Source organism: Lactuca serriola, chromosome 5, assembly GCF_051521515.1.
Source record: "Lactuca serriola cultivar US96UC23 chromosome 5, Lser_US96UC23_V15, whole genome shotgun sequence".
Lineage (NCBI taxonomy): Eukaryota > Viridiplantae > Streptophyta > Magnoliopsida > Asterales > Asteraceae > Lactuca > Lactuca serriola.
The window spans coordinates 124,708,874-124,729,693 of record NC_136412.1 but is presented as its reverse complement, the minus strand read 5'-3'; the positions used below and the strand labels follow the sequence as shown (position 1 = coordinate 124,729,693).

The following is a 20,820-nucleotide window of genomic DNA, read 5'->3' as shown; positions in this document are numbered from 1 at the left end:
AATAGGAACTTAATAGAGTTATATAGTGGATGCACCTGAAGTAGAGTCACACAACTTGACTTTACTATCTCTATGATCTTTCAGGTGGTCTGGGCAGCTTCACATCCAATGTCCCTTCATTGGCAATAGAAACATATGGAATCTTCAGGAATGACACATAGGACTATCTAAGAATTAGTCTTTCTCTTAACCATATGGTCAAACGGTTTGACCTTGGGCGATCCCTTTCCATTGGGAAGAGAAACCTTTTCTAGACTACCAATGTTACCATTGTCACTGTCCATGGAAACTTGGGAGACAGATCCTTCAAACATATTCGCTTGACCAGTGCACTTGAGTTTTTCTACTTCAACACCAATTAGCAAATATGTCAGATCAATTAGGGTCATGTTGTGGTTAGTCAAATAGTAGTTCTTAATGAACTAACTATATGAATCAAGATGCGAGTGAAGAACCAAGTCAACAACTAGCTCCTTTGGGAAAACGACACCCAACATTCCTTATTTGTCAATGTGTGACTTCATTTTTAGAACATATCCACACATAGAATTTCCATCTATGTGTTTACATGCCAACAGGGCTTGAGTAACCGTGAAATTTTCAAGTTGAAGAAAATGTGGGTCGGGGAGAATCACTGGAGGGGGGTGGAGGAAGAGTTGGAGAAGCATGATTTCCAGTTCCACCGTTTGAAGAAAGGAACATTCTTTCACCTTGATCAACTTGTGGAATATCATCTTCAGATTGAGAAGGAAAACCATTTCGAAAAGGATGAGGAAGACCATAGATGTCTGACCTCGACATCTATAAAGCGAGAAAAGGATTCAAGTTAGTTGATTTATTTAATCCTTAGTTATTAACCCAAAATTTAAATTAAGGCTAGGATCCATATTTTCGATTTGAATTCTAAAGAGGGATGTCGTAATCAAATTCGAATCTATTTCAGGTAGGTAAGCTTTTACCAGTTTCAATCTAATGAAACTCCTAGATCGTTGAGATTCATTGAAATATTCAATGGCATGTTTAATCTCGATTATGCTCTAAATTTTGTGACTGGGATGTCGAGGATCACAAACGAGATGTGAATAACCATGCAAATTAGCTAGGTACTCTCGATCTCATTTATCATTCAATTAATGTGTCGGTTAACCACTCACGCTCCATTAATCAATGATAATTTACGTGACACCCATTGCCAACAATATTAGTTCATATTAGTTTGCCGACTAACCACACATGCTCTACTAACGCCCAATAAGGTGTAATGTGCAATTTCATGGGTTAGCATCAAATTCATATTTTTCCTAAAGTAACTAAGAATGAGATTTTTAGAAAATGGTTTAGTTACTTTATCATTATACTTTTAATGAGGATTAAGTGTCCTATCGAACTCGTTCGGCTAACGACCCTCCACCATACAAGAGAGCGGTGGGTAAGAATAGATACCCAATGGCGGTCATTTTATAGGCCGCTTCCTTAAACTACCCTTATCGTATGGATTCGTGAATGAGGCGTACTAGCGATTTGACAAACTTTTCTTATACACATATATAATATATTGAACATTAAATCTTACATATAGTATAGGGTGTATTTTAAACATTTTAAAATACTAAGGGTTTAATCTTTTAATAAATTAAACATTTATATAATATATTGAACATTAAATCTTACATATAATATAGGGTGTATTTTAAACATTTTAAAATACTAAGGGTTTAATCTTTTAATAAATTAAACATTTAATTTAATTAAATTTAAACCACCTATGGATTTACTAATTAACATTAATAAAATCCATAAGGATATATTTTAGGGTTTATCATTCTAAATTTCCAAAATTAAACCTTTTAATTTCAAATTTCAAACAACCCAAAATTATTAATTATTAAGTCCAATTAATAATTATATAGTAACCAGTTATGGATATATTAATTGTCCTTTAATTAATCAATTGATTAAATCATTAATCATATCCATAAGGATAATTACAAACAAATAAATCATCTTTATCTCATCCATAATTATCTCCTAACATTTAGGTTATATTTAATTATTTAATATTACCAAAAATTAGATTAAGGCAGAATAAATAAAAGATAATTACCAAATATAAAACTAGTACATTAAGTTAGGCAAGAAAATCCGAAATATGGGATCCGAAGCAACAACTCGACGAGTTGGAGGACCAAAATCGATGAGTTCATGCAACTCAATGAGTGCCAAGAGCAACTTGACGAGTTCATTGAACAAAATGTCGATTCTGTTCCCTTCTCCTAAGAACAATTCACAATTGCATCATATTCAATAGAAAACTAATCCGAGGCTCTGATACCACTGATAGGTTTCAAGAAAAACATACAATCCTATCTATGCATGAAACCATAAATTGATTGGATCTAAGTTTTCTCTAATTGAACATGCAAACTTCAACAACAGAGAAGAAACCCTAGATTCTATGTATTATAATCGAAATTCACATAATAAAGATTAAAATGCATACCTTGATTGTTATATTGTAATAACAATCTAAAAACCTTGCTTGAAAGACCTTCGGTAGCAAGCGCCACAAGTGTCGTGCCTCTAATGGCTCACAAACAAACCTAGCAACCAAGGATTGCTATATATATATATATATATATATATATATATATGTGTGTGTGTGTGTGTGTGTGTGTGTGTGTGTGTGTGTGTGTATATATAGAGAGAGAGAGAGAGAAAGAAAGAAAGAAAGAAAGAAAGAGAAAGAAGATATAATTTCAGCTTTAAACCTTTAGGAGGAGTGCATTGATGAAATCCAACCCTATGGAGGGTTTATATTGATGTTAAGAAGATATTAGATTAGGTAAGTGTATCCAAGATAACCCTAATCCCTTAACTTCCTTCCTAAGGCATCCATGGCACCCTTAGTGCCCAAGGAAACCCCAGCAGCATCTAGATTGTGTCCCCCCCCCCCCTCCCCACACTTAGGGCTAGCAAATATGTACCATGGAGAACCAAACAACATTTTACCAACCGAACCAATAAAATCGGTAATCAAGTTGTTTGGTAACCAATATGTTTGGCTGGTAATACCATGCCAATTAAGTAGTATTGGTACGGTAACAATATGAAATTTTTAATACCATGGTTGTACCGTACAAAACAATTCATATATATATATATATATATATATATATATATATATATATATATATATATATATCAATTAATAAAAATAAATAAATATTAGTTCTCATATATGCATGTTTTAGTTAGAATAACAAATAAAAAGTCTTGGAATTAATAAATTAACACATTGATTAACAAATTTCTTGATACTTATTTTTTAAAGAGCACGAAATCGATGATACAAACGCACATGACGCTAAAACTCAAAAGGAATACTAACTTCTCATTCCTTGTATTGCTTCAATTTGCTTCCTCAAGGAATTTGCTAGGGGTGGGCCTCTTTTAATCCTTTTAGTCGCTTCCAAAAGATAAAGTAGTAACACAAGCAAGTGAAGCAACGATTAATTGCCCACAAATTTAACTCATATTCACGTATAGGTATATATTAGTTAAGTTTTTTGGTATTTACCATTATGTACTAACGAAATTTGTTGGTAGCCAAATTAGTTGGTACCAAGTATACTTGGTACGGTACTAGTAGTTAAATTCTTATGCCAACTCTAGTTGGTACGGTGCATGGTTTGAAGAAAAAAAAAACTTGGTACGATACCAATTCCACCCCTACCCCCACTATAGGGAGATTCCAAAATGCTTAATGCTCAACCATTAAACATTGTCACCTTTAGTCCCTGTAGTTTCAATTAACTCCTTTAATCTCAAAACTAATTACAAATTAATTTCTTATTAAATATTAATTAAACATTATGATTTCTAAATAATATGTTATTTCAATAATACATTAATAAAACATTTATTTTGATTTCTAATTAATTTATTAACCAAATAATAAATTAATAAATCATTCTTCTCTCTCTAACAATTATCATATTCAATTGTCAGTTTCGAAGGCAACGAAAAGGACATTGCTACTACCAATTCAAGTACATACCAATTATAGTTGTGAGCTTAGACACCTAATCCAATAATATATATATATATATATATATATATATATATATATATATATATATATATATATATATATATAACAAGAACACACTCTTTTATCTGAACTATCTACGATTCAAAATTTGAAAACCCAACTCCCTTTAATAGTTCTCTCTGAACAAGCCTAATCACCGCCTCCACCATTTAACCTACCGCCACTGCCACCGCCTCCACCATTTAACCTACCGCCACCGCCAGCACCACCGCCACAATCAAAGACGAAGACTTGGAGCTGAACCCGTAAGCATATTTCCTTTTGATTTCTCAGTTAAGGTTTTTAGTTGTTTTAAGAAGATGGGTTGCTCATGTCTTCGATCTATATATATATATATATATATATATATATATATATATATATATATATATATATATATATATATATATATATATATAGGGTTAGGTTCATTTGAGACCACTTATATTTTGTGAGACCGTGAGACGCATTTGTTTATTTTTTTTAGTTCCGAAAATAATATTTAAAAAAAGAATTTTTTGATTTTTCCATTTATTTTGCATTTTAAAATTATTTTTAGAATATGTACAGTGTAATATTCTATTTAGAATATTTCACGTATTTTTCAAAAAAAAATAGAATTTTTTTTTTATTTTTTTTAATTTTTTTTTATTTTTTTTAGTTAATTCAAGTTTCGAAAATAATATTTAAAAAAAGAATTTTTAGATTTTTCCATTTATTTTGCATTTTAAAATTATTTTTTAGAATATGTCAGTGAAATATTCTATTTAGAATATTTCACGTATTTTTCAAAAAAAAAACGGATTTTTTTTTATTTTTTTTATATTTTTTTTAGTTAATTCAAGTTCCGAAAATAACATTTAAAAAAAGAATTTTTGGATTTTTCCATTTATTTTGGATTTTAAAATTATTTTTAGATTTGGTCTCACGGTCTCACAAAATTAGAATGGTCTCAAATGAACCTGAACCTATATATATATATATATATATATATATATATATATATATATATATATATATATATATATATATATATATATATAAGCTTAAGGGTATATAAATTTCACATTTATTGTTCAATGTTCTTATAATTTACTTCTAACTTGATTTACTTCGAAGATATTTATAAATTTCACATTTATTGTCCTCTTACATAATTTTCATTTTTAACTATAATATATATAGCCTAGTAATGTTCGACAAAAAGATGTAATGTAAGAGGAAGATAATGGAGAAATATTGGAAATGTTGAACGTAAATCAAGTTAGGGGTTGAAGTTTAAGAACATTATAATGAATATATGAAACAAAACATTGTATTATGGTGGGTTTGGGTACCTAAGCTTATATACCCTTAAGGGTATATTCACTTTTCCCATATATATATATATATATATATATATATATATATATATATATATATATATATATATATATATATATATATATATAAAAGTTGTGATGAGAAATCCCTATCGATCAAACTTCCTTGGCTCTCACCATCTCTAATTAAACCCCAGGTCTCCCAAAACCTCACCCCATGCCTTGCATATGCTCTTTTTCTCTCTGGAACTTTAAGCGGCATCATCGTCCCACCGCCTTCCCCCTCTACCTTCTCTCTAACCCTAAACCGCCACTAAATCTCCGTACACACAAACATGTACACTCTAAAGAAAACCCTAGGTGTATGTCATTTGCCAATGCTGATATTAGACATCGACGCTACAATTGAAGGAGTCAAGGAGGTGTTTCATGTGAATCCATATCTGTTCTTAGGTTTGTCTACGGATCTTTATAATGAAGTAGATTTATGATTTATTTATCCTTACATCGATTTTTTTTGTTATCTTTTTCTTATATGAAGGTTTCTTTGAAGAGGGACATTTTTGCTGTTATATTTCTCTTGGATTTTCTTTGACCATACCACTCTTCGTAATAGGAAGACACGCTATAAAAGGTCTACTCTCCATGTAAAGAATCTCCCGTTTCATTACCTTGACTTGATGACAAAAACTCATATTCTTCTTTTAATAACATATTCAATCTGTTTTTTTAATCATATTGAACATGTATCTACACGAAAGCCGAGTATCTGGTCAAATCCGAGAGTTTTATAAAGGTGTAAGTTTTACCAGTTTCATTTTATAATTGGATTTTCTTCTTTTTTATAATTTGAATGAATCCTTCTTTGTGTTTGTTAAATTGGTGGTAGTGTTTACCTGGTATAATAATAATTTTAATACCAGAGTCAAAACCCTCCTATTTTTTCAAAGCTTAATGAGTTTTATATATATATATATATATATATATATATATATATATATATATATATATATATATATATATGGTATAATAATAATTTGTTTGTATGTTGCCAATAAGTAGTTTACTGGTGTTTCAAGGGAAAGAAAGACATAATCTCTCAAGTGAAGGGAGAATTGCATATGGATCTGGGTGTTGCTGTTAAGCTTATGTCAAATTTATTGATCAAAATCATTAAGTTTAGAAAAGAGGGTGAGTTGATTTACCTAATTTAACTATGCCTTTGTTTATTTTAGTGTGTTAAAACTGGTTTCTATACCTTGATATTTGGTTTTGAGTTTAAGGGCACGTTTGTTTCACAGAATGTTTTTGAAAGGAATGGAATCTGTCAAAGGAATTAGAATCGGGAGGAATTTGAATCTGAATGTACTAGAAACTTAAATGTGTTTGGTTGACATGGAATGGAATCTGTTTTCTGTTTGGTTTGTTGATTTCTCAACGGAATTGGAAAACAAATTACGTATTATGACAAAAATACCCTTTAATGTTTTTTTCTTGCTTATCATATTTTTTAATAAACATGACGAATTTTTATATAATTAAAAAAAATTGAAATAAAACCATTAAATATATAAATATAAAGCAACAAATGTCATTCATTATTCTCAATCTCAAATTAAAAAAAAAAAAAAAAAAAGTAACCACACACTATATAAAATAATGTCTAAATACCTAGTTCATAATCATATCATTCTTCCAACATAAACCTCACAAAGTTCTCCCGATCTTCTCCTTCCAAATTCCAAAAACTTAACACGGTTTCAGGGTCACGCATTATTTTCCTACTTGCTTTGAACCTATCAAAGGCACTTAAAGACTGCATTTTTGAAATTTCTGGAATCACCATTGAAGCTTTTTTTTGTACTTCTGTTTCTCCTAGTATTGCTTGGTTCATGCTATTTGCTGCTTTTTCAAGTTTTTCTCCAAGGGTGTTAGCTGCAATAGTTATTCCCTTAATAACTGCATCAACTCTTTTCCTCTTCTTTGAGCATGTGTTTGGAGATTCTTCATTTTCTGTGGTTTGTTCTTCAAAAACATCTTCTACTTGTTCTGATTGCTCTTCATTATTTGCATCTTCTTCCATTTGGGAAAAATCCTTGGCTTTATTCCCTTGAGCTCTATCTTTTCCAAAAATGATACATAAATCCTCGTAATGAGGAAATATCTTATTTCTCCATTTTCCTACCTCTTTATGAACCTATTTTGTATCATAAAATGTTAGCACATAAAAATTTAATATAAATTGAGAAGTAACAAAATACATAAAAGTTATAATATTGTACCTGTATGTAAGAATCCCAAACTGCTGATTCAGCTGTTACAGAATGAGTGGAGCTATCATAACCAAAACCACTTGTGTTCGTACCATTTACCATATCATAAACAACTTGCCAATCTTTTTTCATGGTTTTGATCCTTGACTCAATGTGGGGTTTACCCAATATGCCAGAGTTAGGAATTTTTTCCTTTAATGCGTTTTCTAGATGTAGTAAATATCCAGATTTAAAACCATTATCGGCTTTATATCCTCCCATGTTCACCATATTTACCAATGCTTCCACGAGCTTGGCATCTTCAGTAATTGTCCAGTTGCGATAGTTTCTGATTTTTTCCATCACACCTACTATTTTCATAAACATAATAACTAGATGAAACAATGCATGCTATAAAAAAATACACAACCATATATATAACAAATATAACCAGTAAAAGTAAATTAAAGCTCATTATTGAAAATAAAAAATGTAGCACAAATTCATAGTAAATGATAAACATAACAAAAATAGAAATGATCAATGTGTAGTATTCCAAGAATCAAACATATTTTGTGCTAAATCGTTTCTAAATGTAGTCCACTCGGTTGATACACCAACAAAAGTGATATTATCATAATCTCCACCATCGACATCTCCGGTTCCCTCGTCTAGTTCAAAGTGGTTCTCAAACGGATCAGTTGTCATTTCCTGCCTTATATAATTATGAAGAAGACAACATGCCATTATGATCTTATTTTTTAGATCAATAGGATAATATGAGTTGTCCCTTAAAATTCCCCATCTTGCCTTTAAAATACCAAAGCATCTTTCTATAACATTTCTTGCAGATGAATGCCTCATGTTGAATAATTCTTTAGGTGTAGTTGGTTGGTGTCCTGCACGCCAATCATTCAAATGATATCTTTGACCTCTATATGGGGCTAAGAAACCTTCACCATTTGTATAACCAGCATCTACCAAATAATAACCTATATATGTAGTATAGTTAGCATAATTAATAACTAATACGTATCTAAAATAGCAATTATTATACGTACACGGCCTTGGGACCTTCAATCCATGTGGCCTAAGTAAGGCATCTCGAAGCACTCTACCATCCGCAGCTGAGCCCTCCCATCCCGGTAAAACATAGATAAATTGCATATCTTGTGAACACACCCCTAGGACATTTGTGGCAATATCATTTTTTCTTGTCCTGTACTTAGGCTTATCTTTAAGTGGCACTAAGCACTTTATGTGTGTTCCATCTAAAGCTCCTAGGCAGTTCTACATAATATAAGAAAAGAAATGGTCATATGTCATATCAAGCAATTTATGTAGTACTCGAAATTTTTTATTAGTCTAATATATACCTTGAACCACTTCCATCTTTGATCTGTAGAGTTTTCTGTAACAGGTTCCGGTTTCTTAAGCAAATGTGGATGCAACCTTATCACTGCGTTGCAAACTCGCGAAACAATTTTGCTAATTGTTTCTCCAGAACGCTGGAAACGACCTATCATGACCCGATTCTTCACATTATGTGCAATAATGTGAAGAAATATGGCCACTTGTTCATCAATATCCATATGTCTACTTGTTCTTAACCCACCTAGTGTATGAAGCATGTCACACAACTTTGTGAAACATCTTCGGGTCATCCTGAGATTTGATATGCACGTAGTGTCACTTTTGTAAGCGTATTTGTGCATTATTGATTGTCGATCCACATCTGACGATATGTTTTTTATACATGGTTTACCTCCTCTGTATATTTGTAGTAGCTTGCACACCGTGATAAAAAACCATGTAATACTAGTCATAACTTCATTCCAAAATGTAACGACTATTTGACTTATCTTTTTTCTATGTTTGCTTCTAGTTAGACTAAGCCGTGACATTTCCTGCTCATCTCCCAGAAAAGGAAAATTTTACAATTTAAAGACATAATAGTTGACATTGTTGTGGATTTTAATCGTAAACAAATTTGAGTTTTAGTAGAAATTTGTTTGATTTTTGTCTCATCTTTTCCAAGAAAACAAAAATAATGGCAAAAGGATTGAAAACAAAAAATCATGCAGGTAAAAAAAAAACACCACACAAGCAAAAACACAAACACTTGGTGTGCATACTTCTACCTACAACTAGTACATGTTACCAACAGTAAATTTCAACCACAAAATTAACAATTACTTTACTTGAAGGCTTAATTGCAGTTACATCACATAAAAGAACACATAGTTGAATTGTAGTAGGATGTCAACAATGATAATTAAAGCATTCTCATTGATGCGATACTGCCGGCACAACAAATATCCAACGATTAAAAAAAAGCGGCCAACATGCGTTTAACAAACAATCACAAATTGAATAAAATATATATAAATGTTATTTGAAGAACGGTAGATGATCAATTCGGCATTTGCTTGACAATGAAAAGGATGAAACAAAGAATAGAAAGAACAACTAACCTCAGGCAACAAAGGTATCAGAGGCGCACAGCAAAAACAGCAAAAACGATCGGCAATTGAATTGTATTGTAGAACCGATCGAGATATGTAGATATATTGAGATACGATAATCGGGGAAAAGATAATGACAATCGGTTGTTTTTTTTTTTTTTTTTGATTTCACAAGCGTATAGATAATAGGAGGATATAAAATTGAATATAGATTCTTGATATGTTGGGAAAGAATTAGAAATCAATCAACTGCAGAATTAAAATATGATTATGAAAATCCGATTCCATTCAATTGGTAAGCCAAACACGATAACTACGGGATTCTAGTTTCCATTTCCTTCACTTTCCTTAGGAATCCCACAAAACAAACGCGCCCTAAGATTCATGTTCTGTAACGTCGATTTTGATTTCTAGATTTAAATTCTTGACATATATACTGTCCAAGTTTGATCTTTCTTATAGTTTGTGATTTGATCACTCTATGTGTTTTGTTAACTTCATAACTTATTGTTAGATGGGATTTTTAGTAAAATTTTCATATTATCTCTTCTTCTTGTGTTTATGGACAGGCTGGAGTTGTGACATGAATAAGTGGTCTATGGTCTTAATTCTATTTGGTTCAGTTGGCTTCATTTTTAAAATTTTCAAGATTGAATAAACCTCTAAGGTTTGTTTTTTTCCCTGTTTTCATAATTTTTATTGCTTTTAGGAGAAAGGTTATGATGTTAACACAATGAACTATTAATTCTAAAAAAACAGTTAAACAACTTTGATCCGTTCTTGAAACAGAGTGTCCCTTATGGGAGTTGATTGCATCGAAAGGAGTTAAATTTGTTGGTAATTAGTTTTTCCATAATAACACCTTATTGCAATTTGCATATTATGTTACTGTTGATCTAATTATGAATGTAAAAAGATGTTTTTTTTTTTTTCATTTTCATTATGAAATTAAACATTGCACTTAGAAAGATGTTTTTTATTTTTTATTTTACTTGATTAATATAACTATAAAAAATATTAGATGGTTAATATATAAATATATTTTGTTTGAAAAAGTCTGCTTCTCTCCAGGTATGCTTTTACATAAGCTTTCATTACGCCTTCTCTCTTTCTCTCAAATGACATGCTTCTGTTTTCTGTTTTCAGGTTAATTACATTTTTAATCATATCACAGGCTTTCGCTTTCAGCAGGTTATGCAAATGAGTAGGAAGACAAATCAACCACAATTTAGTAAATTGGGGAACAATCTCGAAGGGAAAAAACAAAGAGAAGCAAAAGTAAAATACTCCAAAAGCATCGTAGCAGCATGAACATCTTATATAAGCAATTACATGTCGTGGTTTGAGTTTATCTATGATGTTTTTTTCTTCGAATGCAATGTTTGTTAGTGGCAGTTTAATTTATACATTTCACAATGAAATGTTTTATTGTCCGTCCAAGATTAATTAACAAAAAAGACTATACAACATTTTCTAAACTTACAAATTTTTTGTCAGTTAAATAAGTAAATTACATGAAAGGTCCCTATGGATTGCAATATTATTTATACTTGCTCAATATATTTTTCAACTCGGAAAATTATAATGGTTTGGTTTTATTTTGGTTTAGTCATGCCAAACCAAAAATGTCTTTATTGTCCTTTTATATTTTATTTTTATTTTTCTTATTAATTATTTGTTTAGTATAATTTTAAAACTTAAATTTGGCCCATACCTTAATTTACCCCTATATTATACGACATGGTTCTCAGTTTAACATCATTTCATGTCACTGTCACGCACGGTATTGTGAGGCTATGAACCTAGCCATAAACTATATATGAAAGGGAACTATCTAGCGCAAAACAGTCTACCAAAAGGCCGAAAAGAAACTATATTCCGAGAGGAACTAGCTAGCCACGCCACATCGCGTGGGTACGTCACTAGTATATATATATATATATATATATATATATATATATATATATATATATATATATATATATATATATAGGGTGAGGTTCAATAGAGAACCATAATTAACTAACGAACCAAGGAACCAATCTTTTTATCAACTTTTAGAACTTATTTTTTATAAAAAAAAAAACTAAAATACAAAAATTCATAACTTTTTATCCTTTTTCCAATGATATAAAATTCGAATTTTTTTTACGTTAAATTCACAATGTGAATCTTTGAAAATTCACAACGTGAATCCAAAAAATATTTTTCACGTTCACAATGTTAATATATGAATTTAGATATTTTTAGATTTTTTTTTTCGATAAAGAATAAGCTCTAGAAATTAAAAAAAAAAATTTGGTTCCTTGAAGAACCAATAATTATGGTTCTATATATATATATATATATATATATATATATATATATATATATATATATATATATATATATATATATATATATATATATATATATATATATATATATATATATATATATATATATCCTTATTTATTTTAACTCCATATTATAACAATTTTTTAGTATTGAATTTGAAGTTTGCTCTAACTTCAATTAATATAAAAATCTATTCTAGGATATCAATATTGCGATTAAACCTGAACTTTTATTTGAAAACCGATTTTAGCATACTAGTTTTTCATCCGATAAAGATTTTCTTAATTTGTTATACAATAATATCAAAATCGATATTTTGATAGATTATCGGAAGTCGGTTGAATCAGAACCTATTTTAAAGTATAATAGTTTACATATTCCTATTAGCTTGGTTATAACCCGAACATCATTTTGCATGAGCCTATATATAATTTGAAAATGAATAAAATGTCATAAACCAACATTAAATAACATATTCGAACAAAGCGTAAAAATATATTTTTTTCCTAAAAATAATTAATAATTTGTAAAAAAAGATTGTTCACATTTTGACAACTTTTTTTTTTTTTTTTTTAAATTTGACCATTTAACTTGTTAAATGGTCTATAGCAAATGAAAATAATAATATATAATACATTTAACAAGTTAAATAGTAAAATACATATAAAAAATTACTTAAACATAAAAAAGCGAAAAAATAACTACCTCGCAAATGTATTAATTATCTATCAAATTTTACACCTAAAAAGCTTTTGTCTGTGTGAATAGCTTTTATCTATCAAATTTTACACCTAAAAAGCTTTATAGCACACCTTTTGGGTGTGTTACTGTACAACATGAGTGAAATGGTGCAAAGTTTGGACGCCGGTTGGAGCAAAGCAAAAATTGACACCAAATTACTGTTTTGAATACTGTAAAGAGCATTAAAGATGCCCTCGGCTAAATCTAACTAAGAGAATATTCAAATTATAAAAATTAAATGAATAAAAAAATATGTTCTAATAAGTGATCATGTAATTAATGTTTCTTATCTTAGATTAAAAGTAGGCCAAGATGCCGAACTATATTTACTAAACTATTTCGACGTTTTTTTTTCGGCGCATTTTAGGGCAAACTGCCAAACAAATTGCCAAACAATGTTTAATCAATACAAAAAGAAAAAAAAAATTATAAGCAGTTGATGTAAACAAATAGACAATAAGATAAACTTTCGGTAGTTCTTGTACTTCCATTTAAAATATTTTTGAACCAATTCTTGTTTTATTACTCATACTCTTTTTTTATGCATCGGCACTTATGGTGTGAATACACCATGTATTATTTCACCTTTTTATAATTTAAAAAAAAAAAACCTTTTAATCGTTTTTTTAATCATTAGAAAAATTAACAATCATATAAATATAAGTATAAAAATTTATTTAGTGACTTACTTTTTAACATACACTTTTATTTTATATTAAAAATATAGTAAAATATCTAATGAATAAAACATAAACTAAAAGAAAATTAAAATTTAGTTTGAAAGAAAGGATTAAATTAAAAAAAGAATAGCAATATGATTGGAAGTATAGATTTTAAATTTGTTATTAGATAATAATTATTCCGACCTTGATCAGATACATTGTTTTTAATACATTATTGTTTACATTTATACCTTCATAATGACCATTTTTATATTTAGAAACATATTAGAATATAAAGTGTGATATAAGTGACTTATATTCATAATTTTGTTTATTATTATAAGACAATTGGTTATTTTTATATACACATTAAAATATAAAAGCATGATCATCACTGACTTATTATATATTTTTTTTATTTATATCATTGATATTTTTAGACGCATATTAAAATATAAAATGATGACCTCAACAGACTTATAATCAGAATATTTCTTTTATCTTTATAATGACAACTGGTTATTTTAAACACACATTAGATCATAAAAATATAACTAAGTGACTTATAGTTACAATTCTTTTTTTATCTTTATTGTGTTTGTTACTTTTAAATAGACACTAGAAAATAAAATCGCAACCATAAGAGGCTTATAGTCATAAGTTTTTATCTTTATAATGAAAATTGAGTACTTTAAAACATACATCAGAGTATAACAGTGTGTTTATAGGTGACTTATAGGCACAATTTTTTATTAGGAAGATTAAGAACTAACCACTTTTTAGTAAGTATTTAAAGATAATAACTATTTTTTTAAACAAAAATAACTGTTTTGTCCGAAATAAGTATTACAGACAAGAAAAAACACTTTTTTTTTACCGATTCCGGAGCGGCATTCTGAAATCCGGACCAACATTCCAAATTTCCGATTACAATTTCGAATTTCGAAAAAAAAACTCCGAAATCTTAAAAACAAGTCGGAAAGAACTATTCCGGAATTTCAAGAAAAAAAATCATTTTTCTGCTTAATGTAGCAAAAAATTTAATATAGTTATATGAACTATATACAATATTAGTGCATAAAATTAGATATTTTGTTGGAAAACGGTGACATAAAGCATTACGAAATTAGTATTTGGAATAATATTTTTTTTAATTATAAATAAATAAACAAATTCGAAATATAAACAGTACTCCGGGATGCCCTCGTCATGGAGAAAGCTTTTATTTTTCAAAAACTGAAAAAGAAGATTGTTTTTTTATTTTTTCAAAACCTTATTTATGATGGTTAGATTACTTAATTTTCCTTTTTTTAATCTTTATCATGACAAATTGTTACATATTAATAGTAATCTGGATCATAAAATATTATAGTTACGCTCTAATTTCGGGTTGTCATCACCACCACCATAGCTGCCAGATTTTTTACCATGACAACATCCCCACAGCACCACAACTATTCTAATTTCGTTTTATCGCAGGTTCTATGTAACGTCCAAAGATATGGTCCCAAAAATTTCCATTTAATAATAGATAAAATAGTATTTTTCCCATAACATCCAAACATGTGAATAAAATCAATGTATCAATTTGTCATAAATCAGAGTAAACGTCATAGCGGAATCTCAATGGGGTGTGTGAAGCAATGATCACGAGGTCTTCCCTTTACAACCGGAAGTACCTGAAACATAAACTAAAAACCGCAAGCTTAAAGCTAAAATACCATATAGCAACATACAATAAACAGATAGTGGGCCCCGCCCGTCATTGGGCCTCGTCCGACATCCGACCCCACCCAATGTACAATAACATATATTAATTAAACACATACAAATGCAATAATCACATGGATATATAGCATACAAATGTCCATCAAGCACCGCTCGTCATTGGGCCTTAGCCCGAAAAACATATAAACATAAGCACATGCAAGAGTCACAAAGACAACTAGTATACTAACAACATAACATAAACATGGGTCGGCATTGGTGCCTTCGACCCACTAAACTTGGTAAGGAACCCACCTCGAATATAGAAAGGTAGCTGAACGGATCCTGGCTCCGAATATCGACTAAACTCAACCCATAAACATAAAAGATTTCCTTAAGTACAACACAAATGCCCAAATCCCCTTATAGGTCAAACTTGGTCAAACACTAAAGTCAAAGCCAAAGTCAACAATCCGAGTTGACCCAACTCGTAGAGTTGTCCTTTAACTCGTCAAGTTTATCCATTAGTTTGCAAAGCCGGGAAGAACCAAATACAACTCGCCGAGTTCATCCATAAACACATCGAGTTCGCCATAAATCTAACATCTTAATTCATTAAGCCGACCTTCACAAAACTAAGAGCTTCATGATTCAGATCATAAATGAAATGGCCTCAAGGAGGGTAAAGTTTCCAACTTTACCCCTAAGAACCACCAAAATGGGTTCAAAACCCAAACCCTAGGCTTAAAAGGGTAAGGACTTAATCATTAAGCACTAAATCAACAAAGTCATAACCCCAAACTACGGATCCGACTCTAAAAGTTGAAAGGCTATGTAAAGTTTTCAACTTTACACTCACGCAATGCTAGGAGAAGCTCAAATGCTCAAAAGAAGCCATAAAAAGGACTTAATGAATGCATGAAGCCCTTAAGACCATAAAGTTGGCACCTTTATGCCAAAAGGGATCATGAGGATCATAGATCTGAAAGAATAACACGTGGGACGTTGTACAACCCCATCAACCACCTAAACTCTAACGCCCACAGATTTGGGCTAGTCAATTTAGAGACAATGAGCATCAGAAATTATTTTTGATGGAAGATTATTTATAATAAATAATCTTAAGAAAGTTATAGTATATATCACAAGGGTTCCATACATATAAAGAAGGCCAAAATCCGAGTTATAACAAAGAAGTTATGACCTGTCGAAGTTTTACGGCTAAACCGACACGACACCACATAACGTAAAAAGTGAATTTTTGATAAACTAATTTTTATCCTTAGAGATCTAAATTAAAGTTGTAGTATACATTAAACCGAGAGTGTGCATAAAAAGAACGTCCAAATCTGACTTCGTATGAGGAAGTTATGAATTTTCTAAGATTTTGCATAATAATGTGCAGCCCAGAATTTACATTTTAGATTGATCGAGTTTTAGCCAAAATAATCTAAACGAGAAATGAAGATATCATTAGTAGGAGCTCAATGGTAAAAATATAGTCGAAAACGGAGTTTGTATGCGAAAGAGATGGACGAAACTTACTCCCCACTCTTCCAGCGTGGCGAATTCGATACAATTTTGTAAATCTGAGATAGAATGAGAATTAGCTGACAGGGTCTAAATGAAAGTTGTATTACTCGTAAATACCAATGCATAGATATAAAGAACATCGATAATAGAGCTCATATGTTAAAGATATGGACGAAACTTAGTCCCCACTCTTCGAGCGCGATAAATTTGATACAATTTTGTAAATCGGAGATAGAATGAGAATTAGCCGACAGGGTATAAATGGAAGTTGTAGTACTCGTAAATATCAATGCGTGGACATAAAGAATGTAGAAAATGGATCTCATACGCAGAGGATACAGACAAAACTTAGGGCCTACTCTATAATCAAACCCCTATAAATAAATGATGAATTCTTCATATTTTCTTCACACCATAAGCCATTCTTTCTCTCTCTAACTTCTCTCTAGACTCCCAAAACGCCTTTAAATCCCTAGTAACCTCAAGGTGCTAGAGGAAATTCCTGGAGCGCCTGAAGGCTCTGAGAAAAAGAGCTTTTCGGCTCAAAAGCTCTGCTCTAGCGGAGCCCGATTTTAGCAAAACTCTTTGTAAGTGAGATACGCCTACCCTAATTTAACTATAGCTTATATTTAAATATAATATCGTTATTATGAACCTATAAATAATATTTATCAGTGATTCAAAGTCGTTATACTTATTTAACTACTTACGGGAGAGGTGTTTAGAATGGTCATGTTGGGTTTGGTTGTTGGATTTCAAAAAAGCTATATGTCGAAATGGTCCTGCCTCCCAAATGTCCTGCTTGGCTAATCCTTACTTGATAGATCATGAAGTAGACTCTAAGTTAATGATGAATCTAGACTAATAATTAGTGGCAATAAATATTAGACTAAAATCTAGTGGTAATAATATGTGACAACCGTCAATATTCGGTCAAGTCAAAGTCAACTAGAGTCAACAAGTCAAACAGGTCAACTCAATTTGCCCGTAGGTACTAGAGTTTACGTTATGTAATTTCTAAACAACTCTCTATTCTAATGAGAGATCATAAATCGAAAAGTGTGTACATCTAGATCTCCTTAACCTAAAACGGTGGTACGTAGAGAGCCAAACCGATAAAACAATGTTACATACTCATCGGGAGTATGCAAGATCCTTAAACAAGGCTTAACGGGGTTCACGGACCCTGCATTGCGAAGCCGAACACTCAAAAAGGTCACCAATGAAACCTCTCTCGATCGTGTTCACTCTATCTCTTCTTATCAAAAATCTCTCCCAAATCTCTCTAAGTATGTGAAATCTCTCCCATATATCTCTTTGTATGAGAAATCTCTCCAAGAATGTCAAATCTCTCCCAAATCTCTCTAAGTATGTGAAATCTCTCCCACATATCTCTTTGTATGAGAAATCTCTCCAAGAATGTCAAATCTCTCCCAAATCTCTCTAAGAATATGAAATCTCTCCCACATATCTCTTTGTATGAGAAATCTCTCCAAGAATGTCAAATCTCTCCCAAATCTCTCTAAGTATGTGAAATCTCTCCCACATATCTCTTTGTATGAGAAATCTCTCCAAGAATGTCAAATCTCTCCCAAATCTCTCTAAGTATGTGAAATCTCTCCCAAATATCTCTCTGTATGTGAAATCTCTCCAAGTATGTCAAATCTCTCCCAAATCTCTCTAAGAATATGAAATCTCTCCCAAATATCTCTCTGTATGTGAAATCTCTCCAAGTATGTCAAATCTCTCCTAAATCTCTCTAAGAATGTGAAATCTCTCCCAAATATCTCTTTGTATGTGAAATCTCTCCAAGTACGTCAAATCTCTCCCAAATCTCTCTGAGTATGTGGAATCTCTCTCAAATCTCTCTCGAAATCTCTCCCAACTCTCTATAATCACTCGGGGCATCCCGACCCTCGAATTTGGCGAAAACAGCCCAAAAACGGAAGTCTAAGCGAAAAACGGACTTAAGGAACCGAAACCCCTCTTAGGAACCGAAAGTCCTCTTAGGAACCGAAACCCCTTTTAGGAACCGAAAGTCCTCTTAGGAACCGAACCTTCTGATAAAGAGGAACCGAACCGAAGGTACTGTTCACTACTGTTCATTCGGTTCTGACTTCTCGCCTTTTATCTCCGGACCGAACCCTCACCTTCGCTTCTGACCCTTCGGACCGAGCCTTCGGACTGGACCCCTCGCCCCTTCGGTTCCCTCTGTTCGTTTCTGGCTACAATCCTCAGCATAGACCGAGCCTCGGCCTAGGGACCGAACCTCGGCCTAGGACCGAGAGGTCTCGCTGGGAACTCATTTTCTCCCGGTTTTCGCGTAGTTTTGCGTTTAAGGCCCGTTTTGAATTATTTTAACGCGGGGTTTTCACCCAAAATCATATTTTAACATAATAAACCCTAAATATTCACAATTTAATCATATTTTCATAAAAATCTTTATTTAAATAATAAAAGCAAGTGGGTAAAGTACAAAGAGGTGGAGTGTTGACTTTGCTTTACTTTATGACACAAGCAACCACTCCCACACCCACTCTATGACCAGTCACACCTCCCCACCTTACCTAGGTCACATCAATGTCCTTTCCACTCAATCATCACTCTTTCCCACGTTTTTGAGAGCTGAATATTCATCCTCTCTCCTCACTTCTCTCATTTGCTCTCATTTCACAAGAAGATCAAACTCTTTTCTCTCTCACTTTCTCTCTCTAGAAATTCGAGATTTCCAGGGCTGATCTTGAGTTTTTCCCCCACATTTGGTAAGCATAATCCATTCTCTTTATGATTATCTCAATTATTTCCACTCAAATCATGGATATCTTACACAAACTCCATTATATTTGTGTTAGAGCTTCGAATCTTCAAGGGATTCTTCAAGTGTTCTTGGGTTGAACACTTCTCTTCTTCAACACTTATCTACTGAAATCACTTAAGGTGAGTTCATACCCCTATATTTTCATGTTTTCTCAAGTTTTTAGGGGGGGAATACAAGTTAAAACACCAAGAACATAACTAAACTTTTCTAACAGCCTTCATCAGAAAAGTTCAACTTCATTCACGGACTGTTTTGGACAACTTAAACATTTTAGTTTTCAAAACTGTTTTAGGTGCATGTAGTTCCACTTCTTATATTTAAAATGACTACTTTCACATCTCCATACGATTTTTCTACAATTTATGGTGATTTTTACAAAACTGCCTATCATTTCAAACATCAATCCGGACCAGTCTGTGATTATGGACTTTTTCACACAAGTAAGAGGTCATTAAAAATTATAATAAAAATTATGAACAAACTAGACTCATTTTCCAAACTCTCAGAAGTTACAGAACTTGATTTGGACATCTTATGATTTTTCTACAAATTTTCCAATAACAGTTACAGAAAATGTTATTAACAGAAAAACACTATAAATTTCATTTCACCTTGTAACATGTTGAGCAAGGTATACATCATTATGTGATTATGTGTAGTTGCAATATATGACAATTTTGTATTCTTATATAGACATACATCAGAAAACAAATGGATTTACACCTCCACAAGTATGGTAAATATATAAATGATATTACAAGGCTATATCCATTAAAATATAAACATTGGTAAATTATGACAAGTAAGGCTTATGCTCACTGCCCACACAAATAATTGATAAACTATAATAGGTATAGTTTAGGGTTATTTACATAACAAACACATTATTAAAG

The 20,820-nt window shown here is 31.3% G+C and overlaps 1 protein-coding gene and 1 long non-coding RNA gene across 4 annotated transcripts; one reads left to right on the top strand and one right to left on the bottom strand.

Moving 5' to 3' along the window:
- Window positions 1-5,587: 5,587 nt before the first annotated feature.
- On the top strand, window positions 5,588-11,454 carry LOC145051213 (uncharacterized). Of its 3 annotated transcripts, XR_013683463.1 has the most exons (5): window positions 5,588-5,865; window positions 5,954-6,208; window positions 6,475-6,603; window positions 10,699-10,796; window positions 11,276-11,454. It is a non-coding gene; the product is annotated as an uncharacterized LOC145051213 (long non-coding RNA). The 3 variants fall into 3 exon arrangements; XR_013683464.1 differs by lacking the exon at window positions 11,276-11,454 and having other exon boundaries at window positions 6,492-6,603; window positions 10,699-11,083; XR_013683462.1 differs by lacking the exon at window positions 11,276-11,454 and having other exon boundaries at window positions 10,699-11,083.
- LOC145051212 (uncharacterized) lies at window positions 7,017-8,019 on the bottom strand. Its single transcript, XM_078999319.1, has 2 exons — window positions 7,695-8,019; window positions 7,017-7,609 (listed from the first exon to the last, which is right to left on the bottom strand). Exons 1-2 carry the CDS (start codon window positions 7,953-7,955, stop codon window positions 7,100-7,102), a joined length of 771 nt encoding a protein of 256 aa, XP_078855445.1. The 5' UTR covers window positions 7,956-8,019; the 3' UTR covers window positions 7,017-7,099.
- Window positions 11,455-20,820: the final 9,366 nt, after the last annotated feature.